A 17,616-nucleotide genomic window follows, 5' to 3' on the forward strand; every position below is an offset into this window, starting at 1 on the left:
CTCAGTGTTTGGCTTTATTCTTATTTGTTTCGCTTTTAAATTTCCTTGGTTAAAAGACACATGTAGCAATAACATGTTAAAGATGACTGGGTTTGTTCATCCCTGCTAGAGCTTTGATTGTGCTTTCATAGAAGCCAGAGGAAAATTTGATTTGTCCAATACATGGGAATTTTCTGGGTTATGTTGGAAGTGTAACCTCAGCAGTTTGGTTTTGAGAGGTTCAGCTTCCAGTTTGGTGTGTTTTACTATGGGAATTTATTTGAGGTAAAAATTGCTACATAATATTGAAACACTTGCTGAGGTAAGGACATCTTGTACAAGTCCTGTTACTTAAAGGGCACAGAATGTTCATAGTACTAAATAGGATTTCTAAACAGATGGTCACAATTAACATAAAATACATCCACAGATAAGAGTCTATTTGGTCTTCTAGTAATTCTTTCAATGGTCTGGTACTTCACCATTAATTAAACCATAGCACAGCCAACAATGGAACCTCAATAAGGAGTTTCTGAATTTGAACACAGAGGGGAGATCTCAGCTTCCTCAGAACAATTACCTTTTTTCTGTCATCAAAATAAAAAAATAGAATGCTAAACATGTAATTAAAACATCTTTGTATTTGCATTTGTAACAAGCTTGCTCGTAGCCTTGAAGTGACCCAACTGGTCTGTAGGTTGCCTAGAGAGCAAACACAGTGGCACATCACAGCCCAGGGTGGGGCTGTTCCCTCCGGGGTGGAGCTCTGAATGTAAATCGTGATGACGAAAGCTTGGATGAGAACGGTTTCAATGAACTTCTTAAGGCTGGTACCTTTTTCAGGAATGTGACTTAACATAAGATACAACAACAATCTCCATAAAGCCATATTTTCTTTGAAATACACTTAGATAAGCGATTCATTTAGTACTACTGCACAGAGTGAGACATTTCAAGAGACAAAGAAGCCAGCTGAAGTTATTGCTTGCCTTATCATAGGTTTTGTCCTAAATACCTGGATTTTACATACATCGAAGATTTTCTTGCTGTGAGTTCATGGACCTAGTTATATGTAAGGTAGAGACATGAAAAGCAAAATTGCACACAGCAATCTCTGCCCTTGAGTGCTCCACTTCTTGCAAGAAAAGGCGGAAGTAATGCGAGAATCATAAAACTAAAAACTAGTCTCTCATTCTTTTAGTGTTTTCTTATGGCTCTTGATATTTGCTATCAACAGTGTTGATTTGTATTTTACAGAAAAAGAAAAGTGTTTTTAAAAAAGCAAAGCTTGGTTTAGTTTGGTGTCTGATTAAGTCTGAATAAAATCTGCAGAAGGAAGACATTCTACATCATTGCAAATGAAAATAACATTTTAAACCACCCTCCCCCCCTAAAAAAAATTAATGCCATTTATTGTGAATAAGTTAAACTTATGGCAGTCTGCATTAATTTAATTCATGAGCCCTTTTTGGTACAGTTGTTAAACTAACAGAGAGTTGGGGTTTTTGAGTATTTCAGCATAAGGATTTGGTTTTGTTCTTTGTCATATTGAAATTGCGGTCTGTTTTTTTAATTAAAAAATATTCTAAATTGCTGGAAAGCATGTTTTAAATACTCTGTTATTCACTTACAGCTGCCAAAACATAGTACAGTGAAATAATGGTCTGCTAGCCTGCTAAACAAGTGTCCAGCTTCCACAATGCCTGTGCAGGCAGCTCAGTGGACAGAATTTCTGTCCTGCCCAATCTGCTACAATGAGTTTGATGAGAATGTGCACAAACCCATCAGCTTAGGTTGCTCTCACACCGTGTGCAAGACCTGCCTGAACAAGCTCCATCGCAAGGCATGTCCTTTTGACCAGACTGCCATCAACACAGACATCGATGTGCTTCCTGTAAACTTTGCACTCCTCCAGCTGGTTGGAGCCCAGGTATGATTGAAGCAGCTCTTTGTTTTGCCACTTTGTGTTGTTGCCTTCTCTGTGCTAGTCGCAATATGTGTGCAGCTCTTTCTTCCTCATTTTAACCCAAATAATTGGTAAGGCTTAACTTCGGACTCTCTAGGAGTCCATGCATACTCTAAAAGCAGCTGCACCATTTCAGGGCCATCTTCATCTTCTTCAGGGCCATGAAAACATGTTCTAGTTGTAACCTGAATTCTGATTTAAAAAGGCTCTTGAACTGTGACTACAGAAAAATCCCCACTGGGAAACAGACAATTCTCTGTCCCAATTGTCAGTAGAATGAGTGAACCTGCAGACTGCACTCGTTCATCTTAGCCTTGTGAGAAATCTTATTCCTAAATGTTGCATGTTTGGAAGTGGCTTTTTAACCAAGTTCCAGAAGTGTGTGTGTGTGTATAATTTTTTAAAAATATGCCTGATGATGGCTTTTCAGTTGGGTTTGCAGACACTGGCTGATCAGGCCAGGAATGTTCCCTGCGCTGTCTTGTAGCAGTGGCAAAACAGTGATTATATAATCAGTGCTGCACTTTATGGGGATTGAATAAGTCTGTTCCCCTTATGCTGATTCATGTGCTTTTTCATGTTACTCTCTCTCTAATACCTTGGTGAGGCAGTAAGATGATGTTATTTATTTCACTTTCTAACATCCTATTACATGCCTTGACACAGCTATTGGTAATGATGCTATGTCTGAGGGGTTTTGTTTATCAAGTTCACGTGTTCCTTTCATTTTTTGTGTGTCAGATCACTGCCTTCATCTTACAACATTTATTTTCATGGTCTCCTAACTTCTTGCAATGTATTTCAAACAATTAATTTATTATGACTAACACTCTCTGTTTTCTGTATCTGACCTTGTTACTCTATTTCGATTTTTTTTCCACCAAGTTTGGTTTCCTACTTCTTCTCTTGGACAATTTCAGCATGCCCAAATGATGCTTAAATGATTTTAACTTTGCTTTGTTATATTCTTGCTAGTTCATTTTGTCTTATAGCTTCTTTTGTGTGTCTGTAGGAAATCATGCTGGTCTGGTGTACTAATCACCTTCTCAGATATTGTGTTCTTCATCTTTTAGACCTTGGTTATTATTCTCTACCCTACTTCTGTTTTTAAAGTGTTGAGTAATAACAAAACCCCTCTTTCATCACCCTAATCCTCATCTTGGGCCCTTTTTGTTGTTCCTTATGCCATGTACATGCCCTGGGTGGGTCCTGTGTTTCCCTGCTCTCAGAGCAGTGCACATCTGCAGTGTTATGTAATTAATGGTGATGTGGGTACTGTCGGAGAGGTCAGCCAGGTGTATCTAATGCTTCTCCCCCTTCCTCCCCCTGGCATTTTTTTAGGTACCTGATCATCAGACAGTAAAGTTGAGTAATGTAGGAGAGAACAAACATTATGAAGTAGCAAAGAAATGTGTTGAGGATTTGGCACTCTACTTAAAGCCATTAAGTGGAGGAAAAGGTGAGTTTGCTGAACAGTGGAATTTTGATGTAGCTTGCTTTTAACAGCATTGGGTTTTCAGCACTGATTGTAAATGTCAGTGAGATAATACTCTCATTTTTCTAATAAAATTGCCTTGTGTCTTTAAAAGCTTATTCACACTTGTGACACTTGTTTGTGGTTTTTTTATTTTCAGTTTACAAAATATTCTATTTAATAATACTGCCTTGGGGCCAACTTTGTACTAAAGCTGAACTTTCCCCAAAGGATGGCTTTGATGTCAGTTTAAGATTTTAATTAAAGTTCTTTTTGATAAAAAATTACGCAGAGTTGTCTAAGAGAAGGGAAGGTACCTGTGACTGATATCCAAGTCCTAGAGAAAGACATACACTGTTAGGCATTTTTTTGTCTCACTTGGATGAATTTATAAGAAGCACTGCTTTGCCTTTTCTCCCTTTCTCTGAAGGTGTTGCAAGCTTGAATCAGAGTGCCCTGAGCCGTCCCATGCAGAGGAAGCTTGTGACACTGGTGAATTGTCAGCTGGTGGAGGAGGAGGGTCGGGTCAGAGCCATGAGAGCAGCTCGGTCGCTGGGAGAGAGAACTGTCACAGAGCTCATCCTGCAGCACCAAAATCCTCAGCAGCTTTCTGCCAATCTTTGGGCTGCTGTCAGGGCACGAGGGTGCCAGTTTCTAGGACCAGGTAAGGGACCTGTACATCTGCAACAGAATACCTTTAGCTTCACCTTTTCTTTACAAAAGTGTTTTGAAATTTCTTCTGTTCAGTTGAAGCTGCTCTGCCAGGAAGAGAGGAAAAGAGGGGAAAAAACCCCCAAATAGTAGTAAAATCTTCTGGCTTAAAATTTTTGGTTGTTTCCCCTGCCGCTCCATTAAATGTTCTTTGAAATTGGGAGGAAGTATTTGAAAAATCCTGGCAAAGAGGAGTCAATAAGCACACGCTGTGCAGAGTTTGTAATGGAGTGTAGCAGGCTGGCTGTACTGCTGCCTGTGATTGGAATTGAATAGCTGTCAATACAATCAGCCTAACCTCAGCTGCAGCATACTTCTGAAATTTATAACAATTTATATCTCTGATAGAAAACAATTTCATAGTTAAGAACGCAGCTAAAGCAAGCACAGAAACAAGGAACTTCTCTTTAAAATAGAAGTTGTCCTCTCTTGATTCCAGTAACTGTTGATAGCATTGCAGTTCTGTTCCCATATTTATTTTGTTGTTTCATGGTGTGACATTGGTGAGGTGGACAATGGCTACAAGACTGCACAGTGGAGAAAAGTACAAAAACTGCACTACTGATGTGTTTATTGCTAAAAGTTAGTCTTAGCTCTAAGTTTGCTGGGCTTAGAGTAGTTCTAAATATTTCTTTTAAATTAGCAACTTTCTTTGAAAGTTTTTTTTTAGTAGAATAAAAAGCAGTAAGGAATTACATTCATGATTATTTACATGCTCCTGCTTATCTGTTCAAATACAGTAGCCTTGCTGTTTTCTGGAATATATTTAACTTCCATTTTTGTGTGTTAAAGCTATGCAAGAGGAGGCACTGAAACTTGTATTACTGGCACTGGAAGATGGCTCTGCACTCTCAAGAAAAGTTCTGGTACTTTTTGTTGTGCAAAGGCTGGAACCAAGATTTCCTCAGGCCTCTAAAACAAGCATTGGTCATGTTGTGCAGCTACTGTATAGAGCATCATGCTTTAAGGTAAAAGACCACTGTTGTGGTTTGTACTATGCTGCTGTTATTTATGATGGACATGGAGATTTTTGGTTAAAGAATGAGTGTTTAACTATTACTATTTATTAGGTCACTAAAAGGGATGAAGATTCTTCTCTGATGCAACTTAAAGAAGAGTTCCGGAGTTACGAGGCTTTGCGGAGAGAGCACGATGCCCAAATTGTTCACATTGCCATGGAAGCAGGACTTAGAATATCGCCAGAACAGTGGTCTTCCCTTCTTTATGGAGACCTGGCACATAAATCACACATGCAATCCATTATTGACAAGGTTTGTCAAAGGGATGATTTTAGTATCTTCGTAGGATTAGTTTTGACTATTAAATGTTACAATAAAAATCAAAGAACTCCATGAATTAACTTTTTGTTCGTAGTGTCATCAAACATTAATTAAAACTAGATTGAATTTTTTTCCCTGATGTAGCATATTCATCATATGTAGTACTTTAATTAACTTTTTTGGTGTCTTATGATGAAGCTTCATAGGGCAGATTCTGAGTTGAGAAATAAAATTTCTCTCCACTGATCCTCTCTATATGCCATCTGAAGACACTGTATATTGCATTTAGGAACCAATGTCACAAATATCTTTTTAAGACTGGTAATTGACAGTTGTAAGATGCAGCACACTAATTTTCTCTTTATTTTCAGCTTCAATCTCCAGAATCTTTTGCTAAGAGTGTACAAGAATTGACAATTGTCTTGCAGCGCACGGGGGATCCTGCAAACTTAAACAGGCTGAGGCCTCATTTAGAGCTCCTGGCAAACATAGATCCAAATCCAGGTATGCAAATCAAGCTTTTTAAACTTTCCTTGGTATTCTTCATATCTAGCAAAAGAAATTAAGATGATAATCTCCATTCCTCGTTTCAAAATTCCTATTAATGAACTCCTCTTCAGGGCTCTCCGAGTTCTGTCCTAGTGTACCTGGTGTTGTAAAGTAATACAAAATATGCCTCCTTTTTATGATACTGGAATTATTGACAGATTGAAAACCCTGCTTTTCATAATTTTAGATGCAGCATCTCCGACATGGGAGCAGCTGGAAAATGCAATGGTTGCTGTAAAGACTGTGGTCCACGGGCTGGTGGATTTCATTCAGAATTACAGTAGAAAAGGCCATGAAACTCCACAGGTAACCAGACTTGATCGTTGTATTATGTCCTAATGTACATTTACTGGGAGATGCAACTTTGAAAAATTACTGTTGATTTGAAATATTTATGGCCTTTCCTGTTGGATAATTGATGATACTTTTATTTACTGCATTCAGATTTTGAGAACCTGACATTTGTGAATATGGAATGCAGCAGAGCTGGCTGTAGTGAAATCCATACAAGGACAACTTAGCCCCTCAACAAGGATTGTCCTTGGTTTTCTGATTAAAAATGCAAAAACATACCATGGATGTATTTTCTGTATTTTAAGCCTACTTTTATGAGAATATCTGATAGATGGTAAGAGGAATGTCTTTGGTTTTTTGTTTGTTGTTCTTTTTTAAGCCACAACCAAATAGCAAATACAAAACAAGTATGTGCCGAGACCTTCGACAGCAAGGGGGGTGTCCAAGAGGAACAAATTGTACATTTGCTCATTCTCAGGAAGAGCTTGAAAAGTGAGTGTGGGAGACTTTTTTCTTTTTCTTTTTCTTTCCTTTTTTTTTTTCCTCCATGTAATTTAAATCCAAGCAATCTACAGAGATTTTTGAAAACATTCTCTTCTATACATTCATTAATTTGGAGGGATTTATGACTCCTGACATGACAATTCTTTATATGAAATTAAATACAGCAAAACAGTGTCTGCAGACTAATTCCAGTTTTATTTTTTTATTTTACCCCATATGAGATAAGATTTCCTTTCCTGCAACTGGGTCTAAGCTCAGTGTCTTTCAAAGATTGATTATATTACCTACAAGAGATAATGTTAATTACATTTTAATTGATTAAGGAGTGAACTGAGTTATTGAACAGTATGCAGCTCTGCATTTTTGAAGCTGTTTTCACCCAAATGCATTTTCAGAAAACTGCAGAATGGGTCTTACAAGAAGAGAGATGATTTTGGGTTCTAATTGTTGAAAATAAGTGTATAATTTTTTGGTGTCATGTTCCTCTAAATCCCTTATTTTTGCTAGTTTTGCAAATCCACTGAACTTCACAATAAGTACTTTTTATACCTCCTTGTCTTTTGTGTGTTTGCACATGTTTGTTTGTAGATATCGCTTGAGGAACAAAAAAATCAGCGCCACAGTGAGAACATTCCCCCTTCTAAATAAAGTTGGCGTCAACAGCACTGTCTCAACCACAGCAGGGAACGTGATCTCTGTCATAGGAAGCCCTGAGGCAACGGGCAAGATGGTGCCAAGTACTAATGGAATAGCTAATTTAGAAACTGGGGTGCCCCAGCTGATCCCCCGCTGTGCAGACACCTCCCTGAGAGCTCTGGAAAACACCAAGAAGGGAGGGAAGACTGGAGCCAATGGCCAGAACGCTTCTGGATCCCCCACAGAATCACTTCCTGAAAAGTAGGTGACTTCTTTTGACCTCAAGACAATTTAACAGAACATTCTGCTTTTAGAATATCTAAAATAATAGAGTTTGTGGGGGGCCAACAGATACTGAAGCGTGGTCCTGATTTGTGGTAATTGCTGGTGCTCAGTGGCTGCAAAGCTGTGTAAGGTCTTGCACTGCAGTGCAGTTACAGTCACACAAAGCCTGTGGGTTCTGGGTGTAAGAGCCAGCACCTGTTGTTTTAGCTGTTCAATATTCATGTGAAATGTAGACAAATCTCTCCCTTTATCTCTTACTCAGTTGTTCTCAGCCTGATATCTTAATTACTGTTGGGTTATTACATAAAAATAAAAAGTTATGGCATACAAATAAATTATATACATATTACATATTATTGGGTTATTACATGCAATAAATTGTACTCAAATTTTGACGTTTCCTAAAACTGAGAAGGTTGCACAGAGCATGCACTTCCTTGAAACCTTCTAGTTTTGGGGTTTTCACTTAAAACTTCTTAGATAATTCTGCAGGAAGCACTGTCTCTAAACAGCTTTTCAAAGCCTTTGTGTTGACCAGAATACACTTACAAAGGCTATCAAAACATTTATGCCCACTTTTGAGTTCTCCTAGGAGAAGGTCTAAAATGTAGCATCAGTTTGGGGTATGAAAAACAAAATTCCAGAGGAAATGACAAGGCCCAGATTTCCATGTTACACAATGTACACAAAGAGGTGATTGACTGAAATAAGTGAAGATCTGCTTAATGATTTCTTGGTAATCCTTTTCAGTAAAATTGGTTCTCCACCCAAGACTCCTGTAAGCCAGGCAGCAGCTACCTCAGCTGGTCCTCCTAATATTGGAACAGAAGTTAATTCTGTACCTCCAAAATCCAGCCCGTTTGTTCCCAGAGTACCTGTCTACCCTCCACATTCTGATAATGTTCAATATTTCCAAGATCCCAGGACTCAGCTGTCATATGAAGTTCCACAGTACCCACAGACAGGTGAGTGAGATGAGCATTGATTAAAAAATAGCTCTGAACTTTTCTCTGGAAAAATAATTTCTATGTCTGTTTTGTCAATGTCTGTTTTATTTTATATTTGTTAAATATCAGCTGAATCTTCACTTAAGGGAATACTAATCTTGTTAATTGCTGGGTATGCGAGGGACTTGCAGTTTGCTCCCAGTGTTGGTGGTTCTTGCCTTTGTGTGCTGTATGTTATGCAGCTTATACTTCAGCCTCCAGAAAAGCTTGAACCTCAAGGTCTTTCATCTACTTTTTCCTTTTGTTAGCATTTAACTGTTTTTATTTAGGTTTGCTCTTGCCATGGCCTATCCATGAGGGTATCCATGGGCAGGATTCAGAGGCAGAGCATGCTTCTGCTGGGAGGCTTACACATCTTAGTGCTTGCTCAAATGTTTTCTAAAGGTTCCAGTTATCTTTTTAGGTTGCACTGTGCATGTTTATACTCAGGCAAACAATTGTGGTTTACAGCACTGTCATTCACAAGCTCTCAAAAGGTAGAGATGTTCAGGCAATCCTCTTGAAAGAACAATAAGTCATGTGTGAAATGGTTATTTATAGATGTTTTACTTCTTAGCAATATAGATTCTTATTTTAGAGAGAACAATTTTAACTTCCTATATAAAGAATTGCTGAAGAGCCTGTGTTTTCAGTTACACAGTTACACCACAGCACATAGGAGCAATATTTTCCAAACTGGGTCCAGTTGGTGAAGGGCCAGCACTGCAAGTGTGGTTGTCATACGTGAAATGATACTTAACAGAAACATGGTAGGGTCAGTAAGAGGTTTGTCGAGTGTGACTCCTCCTTCTCTAAAGGTACTTGCTATTTACAATGCTATATACAGTTTTAGAAGGTGAAAGATTTGGGGTCATTTGTGGCTGCATTAAATATGCCTTTTTTCTAATTTTTAAGGGTATTATCCAGCACCTCCAACAGTACCAGCTGGTGTGGCTCCCTGTGTTCCTCGTTTTGTGAGGTCCAATAACGTTCCAGAATCCTCCCTCCCACCTGCTTCCGTGCCATATGCCGATCATTACAGTACATTTCCCCCTCGAGATCGACTGAATTCTCCCTACCAGCCTCCTCCTCCACAGCCCTATGGACCAGTCCCTCCTGTCCCCTCTGGAATGTATGCTCCAGTCTACGACAGCAGGCGCATCTGGCGCCCACAGATGTACCCACGGGATGATATTATTAGGAGCAATTCTTTACCTCCCATGGATGTGATGCACTCATCTGTCTATCAGACATCGTTACGGGAGAGGTACAACTCTCTGGATGGGTATTACTCTGTGGCTTGTCAACCTCCAAACGAGCAGAGGACTGTGCCTTTACCAAGGGTAAGTGAGAGCCAGGAAGGGAAAGCTCTATGCAGAGTTGGTTCTGAAGGTCATTACTGGAAAGTTGGTAAATAATTAGCATAGACCTATTTATTACAGTGATCAAGACGTGTGACCTGGACAAAGTTCATGTTTTGTTTTTAACCTTAAAATGGGCTTGCAAAACAGACCACCGTAATCTGCATCAGGACCAGATGCCCTTTGCTTCTTTAATGCCCATGTATGTTGCTTGAATTTAATGCATATCTACGATTTGAGTTGCCATACATGGGCCTACAAATTCTTCTGAAATTCGTCAAGTGATATTAGTGGAAGGTTACAGACCCAAGGAAATCTGGGGATCTACGTGTGTCCTGTGCAAGTCTTTGCCTTCTGATTCGAGTGCGATGGGATATCCAGTCCTGTATTTATTCTTTCTAGGAGCCTTGTGGTCATTTGAAGACTGGTTATGATGAGCAGCTGAGACGGAAGCCAGAGCAATGGGCACAGTACCACACACAGAAAACTCCTCTGGTATCGTCAACCCTTCCTATGGCAACACCATCTCCAACACCTCCTTCTCCTCTCTTCAGTGTAGATTTCAGCACAGAGGTGGGAGGCCAAAGAACCTCTTTGTTTTCCGTTCCTGTTTCTGTAAGATGCCATTTAATATTTCTAGTAAAGATTTTCTACCTGCCATTTATTATTCATAAAATTAAGTTAATCTTCTAGAAAAAGGAAAGTGATATCTAATAATGATGCAATTCAGTTTGGTATTAAGATGACACTAAACATGACTGCAGAAAAAAGGTCAAGAAGTGAAGGGATTCAATTCAGCCTCACTAAATTAAATGTAATTTTATTGAACTCCTTTTGTGAACCTCCAGGTTTTTGCGTTGGGAGCAGCAGTTGTGTTTTCCATTAAAAATCCATTGTCTTTGATACTCCAAATGGCTTTGATTTGAAGTTTGATTCTCATCAAGTACTTATCAAGTCCCAAAGAATGCATTCCCTTAAAAGTGGCAAGAGGCATTGGTAGGACATTGTGTACTTCTGTGATAAGTCCTGTAAAGGAGAAGGGGAGCTCAATAAATAGCTACAGTGTGCTTTTGAAGAAAACAAAAACCTTAAAATATTGTATTCTATCCTCTAAATTAGATGCATCCAAGAAACTAGTTTGAAAACCACTGTTCCAAGCACTCTTAGCTGTGGTTTGACAATTTTGTTGGTGATATTTGAGATGTTAAGAATGATTATTTAGATCGGATCTTGTAAATGCCTTATGCATGCATTCAAGGGGGATCAGGATTTAATAATTTTCACCCAGTTGTAAGTTGTATTTCCATTTACCACTGGCTGATACATGAAAGGAAAATGCACGGCTTCCTCTCAGTTAAGTTACTGTAGATATTTGCCTAAAGAAACCTGACACTAACACAAATTCCAATCTCTCATCCTGGCAGGCCAGGCAGTTATTTGTATGGCAGAGTTTGCCCTCTGACAGTCGCCAGAGGCACTGGTTTAAAATTTGACAAAACAGCTTATCTTGTCCCCAGCTTAAGTCTTGAATATGGCTTGAACTCCTTGATTGACTTTTGAGATACATTTACTGCTATTTAATTAAATTATCTTCTCATTTTAAGACTGATTTCCCTGTTTTTATTATTTACTGCTTATTTATTCCCTTTTCTGTAGTTCTCAGAGAGTGTCAGTGATTTGAGTGGAACTAAATTTGAGGAAGACCATCTCTCTCACTATTCACCGTGGTCTTGTGGCACTATTGGCTCTTGTATAAATGCTATCGACTCAGAGCCCAAGGATGTGATTGCCAATTCCAATGCTGTGTTAATGGTAGGGGTTTTCTGCATGTTCTCTCATTAGTGTGATGATCCTTACATGCTGAAGTGTCTTCTGTTTGGTTAAACCAGCCTTTTTTATTTAAAAAAAAAAAAAAAAAAGTGATAGCTTCCATTATTAGTATTTTAAAGTAGCAGTGCTCATTTGAAGTTGTTTGGAATATTGTTTCCCAGTTTTCTAAATAGGCTACAATAAAGAGAAAGTTACTGGCCAACTGAAGAATGTGCATAACCTCAAAGGAGTCCATTTATCTCGTGTCTCCTAAATGTGCAGGATTTGGACAGTGGGGATGTTAAGAGGAGAGTGCATTTATTTGAAACGCAGAGAAGGGCAAAGGAGGAAGATCCTATAATCCCGTTCAGCGATGGACCCATCATCTCCAAGTGGGGTGCAATCTCCAGGTCATCCCGCACAGGTTATCACACAACAGATCCAATCCAGGCCACTGCTTCCCAAGGAAGTGCTACTAAGCCCATCAGTGTATCAGGTACAAGTTCAGGCTTTGTGTGACAAGAATTCATAATTTATACACACAATGAGCATTTCATTCCCTTTGTGCTTACTGCAGCTATGAAATGCAAAGAGCTAAAGAATGTGCATATCCCACTGAAGAGCAGAGGAGATAGTGAATGCTGTCTTAATTCTTTTGCAGATTATGTCCCTTATGTCAATGCTGTAGACTCAAGATGGAGTGCCTATGGCTCAGATTCTGCCTCCTCAGCACGTTATGCGGAACGGTACGGACTCCTTCCCAAGCTCTGTTCACAGCTTTTTCTGTAGCTTGCAGTTCTTCAAAGTCCTCAGTGTGTGTGGGGGGAATCTGGAATGTCTATTAATAGACATTCTTAATTTTAAAGTAAAAGATTTTTTACCTATCCAGCATAAAACCTTGGAAAAAACTAGGTTAAAACTTGTGTAGTCTTTAATACTTAATGCAGTTAATAGTGCACAATTACTAGCAGTGTATCCCTTGAGAGAGCCATCAAAGAACTGAAGTCAGGTACTGCCAAGTTGTCACGTCAAAATCTTGAGTAACTTCAGGTTTTTTTGCCACATCTTACCCATGTGTAAAATAAGGATGTTTGCTGCATACAATGCCTTGAAGTATTATGAGCCACAGTGAAGATGAAGAACACATTGTCTAATTCACATCTAGTTTTTGTCCAAAAATCTAACATTGATAGACTAATGAAGTTATGAGATGTTTGATTTAGAGAACTTGTTTTTAATTCCTTCTTTTGCCTTCTGTCTTTTAAAGGGACAGGTTCATAGTTACAGATTTGTCTGGTCACAGAAAGCATTCCAGCACCGGAGATCTTCTGAGTATTGAATTACAGCAGGTAAGACCTGTTATTGTACCATAAGGGTTTTTAAATTTAAAATAAATTGTTTGGTAAAGTGCTTTTAAATAAATTTCCTTAGTGTAGCTGTCTGACTGCACATGGTTTAGAGGTGATGTTTGGTAACTGAGGTGTTTCTTTCCATAGGCCAAAAGCAACTCCTTACTCCTTCAGAGAGAGGCAAATGCACTTGCCATGCAGCAGAAGTGGAATTCTCTAGATGAAGGCAGTCGTCTTACCTTAAACCTTTTAAGCAAGGAAATTGATTTGAGGAATGGTGAGGTAAAGAAAGGGGTAATTGGGATGAAACAAATCTTGGAGGGTGTTTATATATATACAGAAGCGCATGAATTTTAACTAAGAGTTGAAACTTAGCTTTAACACTCCCAAATATTTATACCACATTCTGCAAGTTAAGTCGCTGTTGTTGCACTCAGTTATTTCCAGATTAGGCAGGTGCACCTGCTAGGCTGCTGCTCCAAACATTCATTTACCAAGTGGGAAGAATGTGACAATCATTTTCATGCAATCATTAGTTTTTGTCTACTTGTACATGTTATAAATCTAAACATTTTGTCAGTGGACTTAAACTACTTTAGTATCCATTTTATCTCTCTGTTTCAGTACTTTATTGTGATTTGATTTAGCCTTGTATCCTATGTTGTCTGTGCCTGAAATTAATTTTTGTCTGACTAGCTGTCTTGTATTGTAGACATGTTGTGTGCTGGAAATGCATCTTCTGTTTTCACTTCAATACTCCAGTGTTGTGTGAAGCCAGTGAAAAGCCAACTTGATATTTAGAGAACATATTAATTCTTTTTTAGACTGATTATCCTGAAGACTGTGCAGACACAAAGCCAGACCGAGACATTGAATTGGAGCTGTCAGCCCTCGATACGGACGAACCTGATGGGCAAGGTGAACAGATAGAAGTGAGTACAAAAATCTGTGTCTAAAGAGGTCACTGGGTCTTTCCATTAGTCTTTATGGATTAGTATGTTGTTAGCAAAGCTTTTGGGTTTAGTCCTAGTAATGGCATCCATTATTTAGCACCTGGGGTCTTGTACTTCTCACTCAAATACCTGGCAGGTAATACTAGTGAAGTTAAAAACAGCTCACAGTTTATACTGTTCTTGTCACTCACAGCTATCTTTGAATAATTGGCTTTTCCTTTAGTGAAATGTGGCAGACATTCCAATAGTATTCCATAAAATAAAGGAGTTTTACAACCAGACTCCCATTTCCATTAGCATAGTGTAGTGGAACTTAATAGGAAAATATAAAGCTGGTAGGGACAGAATTAATGGGCATTTCTCCTTTTCTCTTGTAGGAGATTCTGGACATACAGCTAGGGATTAGCACCCAAGAGGATCAGCTGCTCAATGGAACAACTGTGGAGAATGGGCACCTGCTAAAGCCACACCAGAAAGAATCTATGGAACAGAAGAGACAAAGTTTAGGTGAAGACCTTGTGATTCTGTGAGTGTTAGACAAAACAGCAGTGTCTGCCAGTGTTAGACAAACAGAAGCATCAGAATAGTGGAAGCATGATTGTGTAAGGATGAACTACGTACCTGCTCAGACTTGGATTAGACATCTGCATTGTTTGTACATGGTGGAGTGAGAAGAACCTGTTAAGAAATAGAATTAGGCCACAAAGCTGAAAGTCCCAGGCTGGTACCATTGTTCGTATACATCGTTGTACTCGTACACACTGAAACGTGTCACAGCTGTTCAAAATACCTTTCACAGTCAGTAAGCAAAAAATGCAGAATATTTTTATAGTTAACAGAAATTAAGAAAAACTTCAAAAGGTTAAATGGCAGACTGTTTGCACAAATCTCCATGGAGAGGTAGATTTTGAAATACACTAATTTAGGTTTATATGTTCTGTAGTCTTTAATGAGTAAAGCAGCCTTTGAAAATGAGGCAGACTACTTTAACACCTCGAGCGTACCATTCCAGAGGAAGATGTTTAGCCTGTTGCTAAAAATGAGTTTGTCAGTATTTATTTAATGCACACAATTCAGTTCCGGATACTTGTGCATGTCCTTGTTTAATATTTGTGTAACTTATTTTTCTCCTCAGGGAGGAGCAGAAAACAATCCTGCCCGTAACTTCTTGCTTCAGTCAGCCGATCACAACATCTGTTAGCAATGCAAGCTGCCTGCCCATCAGCACATCAGTCAGTGTTGGCAGCCTCATTTTGAAAACTGCTCACATTATGTCTGAGGATAAAAATGACTTTTTAAAGCCTGTTGCAAATGGCAGGATGGTTAACAGCTGAAAGGCATTCATCTTTCCAGCTTGTGACCACACCATGGAAGCATTTACACTAGCTTTTTATATATATAATATATATTATATAATGTATATTTTTTTTAAAAAAAATAATATTGGGGTCATGCATTTCCTGTGGACTCTTTGATACTTCAAGCCCCTCTCGCATTAGCATTCTGAAGAAAAAAAAAAAACTTACTTTAGTAGGGTAAGGCGTTCACTTTCCACAAATGAATGGAATTTGGACATTGTTTTACTTAAGCTTAAAGCAGCTTTTTATGAGTTTGTAGCAATCCGGTGCGGTATCTGAGCCATTCTTGTTGAAAATGGCTTCTGTAGAAAACTAACAACTCAGTTATTTAAACTAGCAGGATCCTACGATGATACATCTAGTGAAAGGAAGACTAACTTATTTGTCTCTATTTTGTTTCACGAGAGAAGAACTTTTGTCTTGTTGCAGCTGCTTTTTCTTTAGTTGTGGAACTTTGCATGGAGTCTTGTTTCCTGTTGGAAGACTGAGAGGTGGAGATTTGGACTTGAGGCTTTTACAGGGTTATCACACCATTAGCTTTGCACTGCTGCGTTATTTGCAGGTCTGTGGGGCAGTGCTTTGATGCAGCTTTTGGTTTCCATTCCCCCCAGTTTATGCTTTAGTACTGTAGATACACAAACACAGGCTACTTGTCCAAGTAAAGTTATCAGAAGTAAATCAAGTGCCTAAGTCCTCCAGCTAATGTACTAGGTATTGCTTTCCCCAAGCTATACATGAGACAATTTTCAACGATTTTGAGAGGTTATGCACTAATGTAATGGCAATTTTAGGTTTTTTTTTCTTCTTCTTTTTCTTTTTTTCATTAATAGTTCTCAACTTGGAGATTATAGGATCCAGATGACTTGGCAAAAAGTATCAGGTGCTCTTGGCTTTCCTTTGAAAACCCTGTATCTAGTGTTTGCACTGACTAACAAGATGGTATTGCTGTTTTTTGTACTGTTTTGTTTTAATTTAAACTAAATATTGGGAATTTAAGGTGGTTGTAATTACCTTTGTTAAATGTTGTTAATCATAATCTTGTATTCAGGTTTAATTTTTGTTTATTCAGTGGCAACTTATTTTCAAAGACCTTGAAAATACAATGAGATAGCATTATCTGACCTTCAGAGTGCTGAAAACTGTATGAATTTATGCCCTGTTAAGAGGTGACTGAGAATCATGTTAGACATGTCAACTGAAAATTGGTTTTCATAAATACACATGAACTAGAGCCCTGGGCATATCTTTTTGAGAAGCTTAAAAATCCACTTTTTTTTTTTTTTTTTCTTTTAAGAAAGCAGGACTCTCCCTCCTGATGATTACTATCTTTCTTTTATGTCCTCTTACTTTTCTTTGTGACAAGTTTTACATTTTTTTATGTTTTTATTAACTTCTGTGAAGTTGTTTACTCTGAAAATTGTACTGGAATATTTTAAGCCAAGCTGATCTTTCACCAGGTGTACTGCATGTAAGGGCTTTTCCTGCTAGCAAAATGCTTAAAGAGGATCATGTTACTGGTCGTCTGAGTTGTTATTTTACAAAATCACAGCTATGTGGTCGGGTAAGATTTTGATAACTGTTTTGTGCACGCTTCTGGGGGGTGGGGGTTGGCATTTCCCTGAGGGTTACTGATTAGACTAAGTAAATATTGGTGTTTGATATCTCTCCTAACGAACCTGTCCATGAAATAATTATGTTGTAAATATACCTGCAAATCCAAGGGTTAGTTTTGATATTCTGGTGTCAGTATGGAAGATCTTACACATCTATTTAATACTCCAATGTCAAGGAATGTATGTAGAAAAACAGTCAAGTAGTCTTTTCTTAGTTTCCTTTGGCTGTTGCTGTACCTTCTCCAGCCAGTGCCACCTCACTCTAGGGTTAGACTGACGCTTCTTTCACTCGCTACGTGAAGTGAATGATTACAAGAACCAGACCACCTTTGTCACCTTAACTTATTTCCTATTGATGTTAACTTAGAATGTTAGACATAAATATGATTGTTGTATATTTTATACCAAGACCATTCTGTAAATACGAATTTATATTACTTTTGAAATGCTTCTGAGATACTATTATTTGCTGTACAATGTAATTCCAAAACAGATATGCAAACAAGTAT

At 38.4% G+C, this 17,616-nt stretch overlaps 1 protein-coding gene across 3 annotated transcripts; it reads left to right on the top strand.

The window, feature by feature from the left end:
* The first annotated feature begins 1,524 nt into the window (after positions 1 to 1,524).
* Positions 1,525 to 17,008, top strand: RC3H2 (ring finger and CCCH-type domains 2). Of its 3 annotated transcripts, none has more exons than XM_083875944.1 (20): positions 1,530 to 1,909; positions 3,287 to 3,404; positions 3,850 to 4,083; positions 4,923 to 5,098; positions 5,201 to 5,401; positions 5,782 to 5,914; positions 6,147 to 6,265; positions 6,633 to 6,745; positions 7,346 to 7,654; positions 8,429 to 8,643; positions 9,580 to 10,007; positions 10,428 to 10,598; positions 11,682 to 11,837; positions 12,117 to 12,330; positions 12,496 to 12,580; positions 13,102 to 13,183; positions 13,331 to 13,465; positions 14,008 to 14,115; positions 14,514 to 14,662; positions 15,272 to 17,008. In XM_083875944.1, the coding sequence occupies exons 1-20, from the start codon at positions 1,679 to 1,681 to the stop codon at positions 15,468 to 15,470; spliced, it is 3,576 nt and encodes a 1,191-aa protein (XP_083732070.1). In that variant the 5' UTR covers positions 1,530 to 1,678; the 3' UTR covers positions 15,471 to 17,008. The 3 variants fall into 3 exon arrangements, with proteins under 3 accessions (XP_083732071.1, XP_083732070.1, XP_083732072.1); XM_083875946.1 differs by having other exon boundaries at positions 1,531 to 1,909; positions 14,514 to 14,643; positions 15,272 to 15,412; XM_083875945.1 differs by lacking the exon at positions 11,682 to 11,837 and having other exon boundaries at positions 1,525 to 1,909.
* Positions 17,009 to 17,616: the final 608 nt, after the last annotated feature.

The sequence above is a fragment of the Zosterops lateralis genome, assembly GCF_965231275.1.
Source record: "Zosterops lateralis genome assembly, chromosome: 20".
Taxonomy (NCBI): domain Eukaryota; kingdom Metazoa; phylum Chordata; class Aves; order Passeriformes; family Zosteropidae; genus Zosterops; species Zosterops lateralis.

What these genes read in the sequence shown, in the direction of transcription:
- RC3H2 (XM_083875944.1), top strand. Translation starts at nt 1,679, where the DNA reads ATGCCTGTGCAGGCAGCTCAGTGGACAGAATTTCTGTCCTGCCCAATC. An exon ending in AAACATAGATCCAAATCCAG is followed by an intron (nt 5,915 to 6,146) that starts GTATGCAAATCA and finishes TCATAATTTTAG; the next exon opens with ATGCAGCATCTCCGACATGG. An exon ending in TCTCAGGAAGAGCTTGAAAA is followed by an intron (nt 6,746 to 7,345) that starts GTGAGTGTGGGA and finishes GTTTGTTTGTAG; the next exon opens with ATATCGCTTGAGGAACAAAA.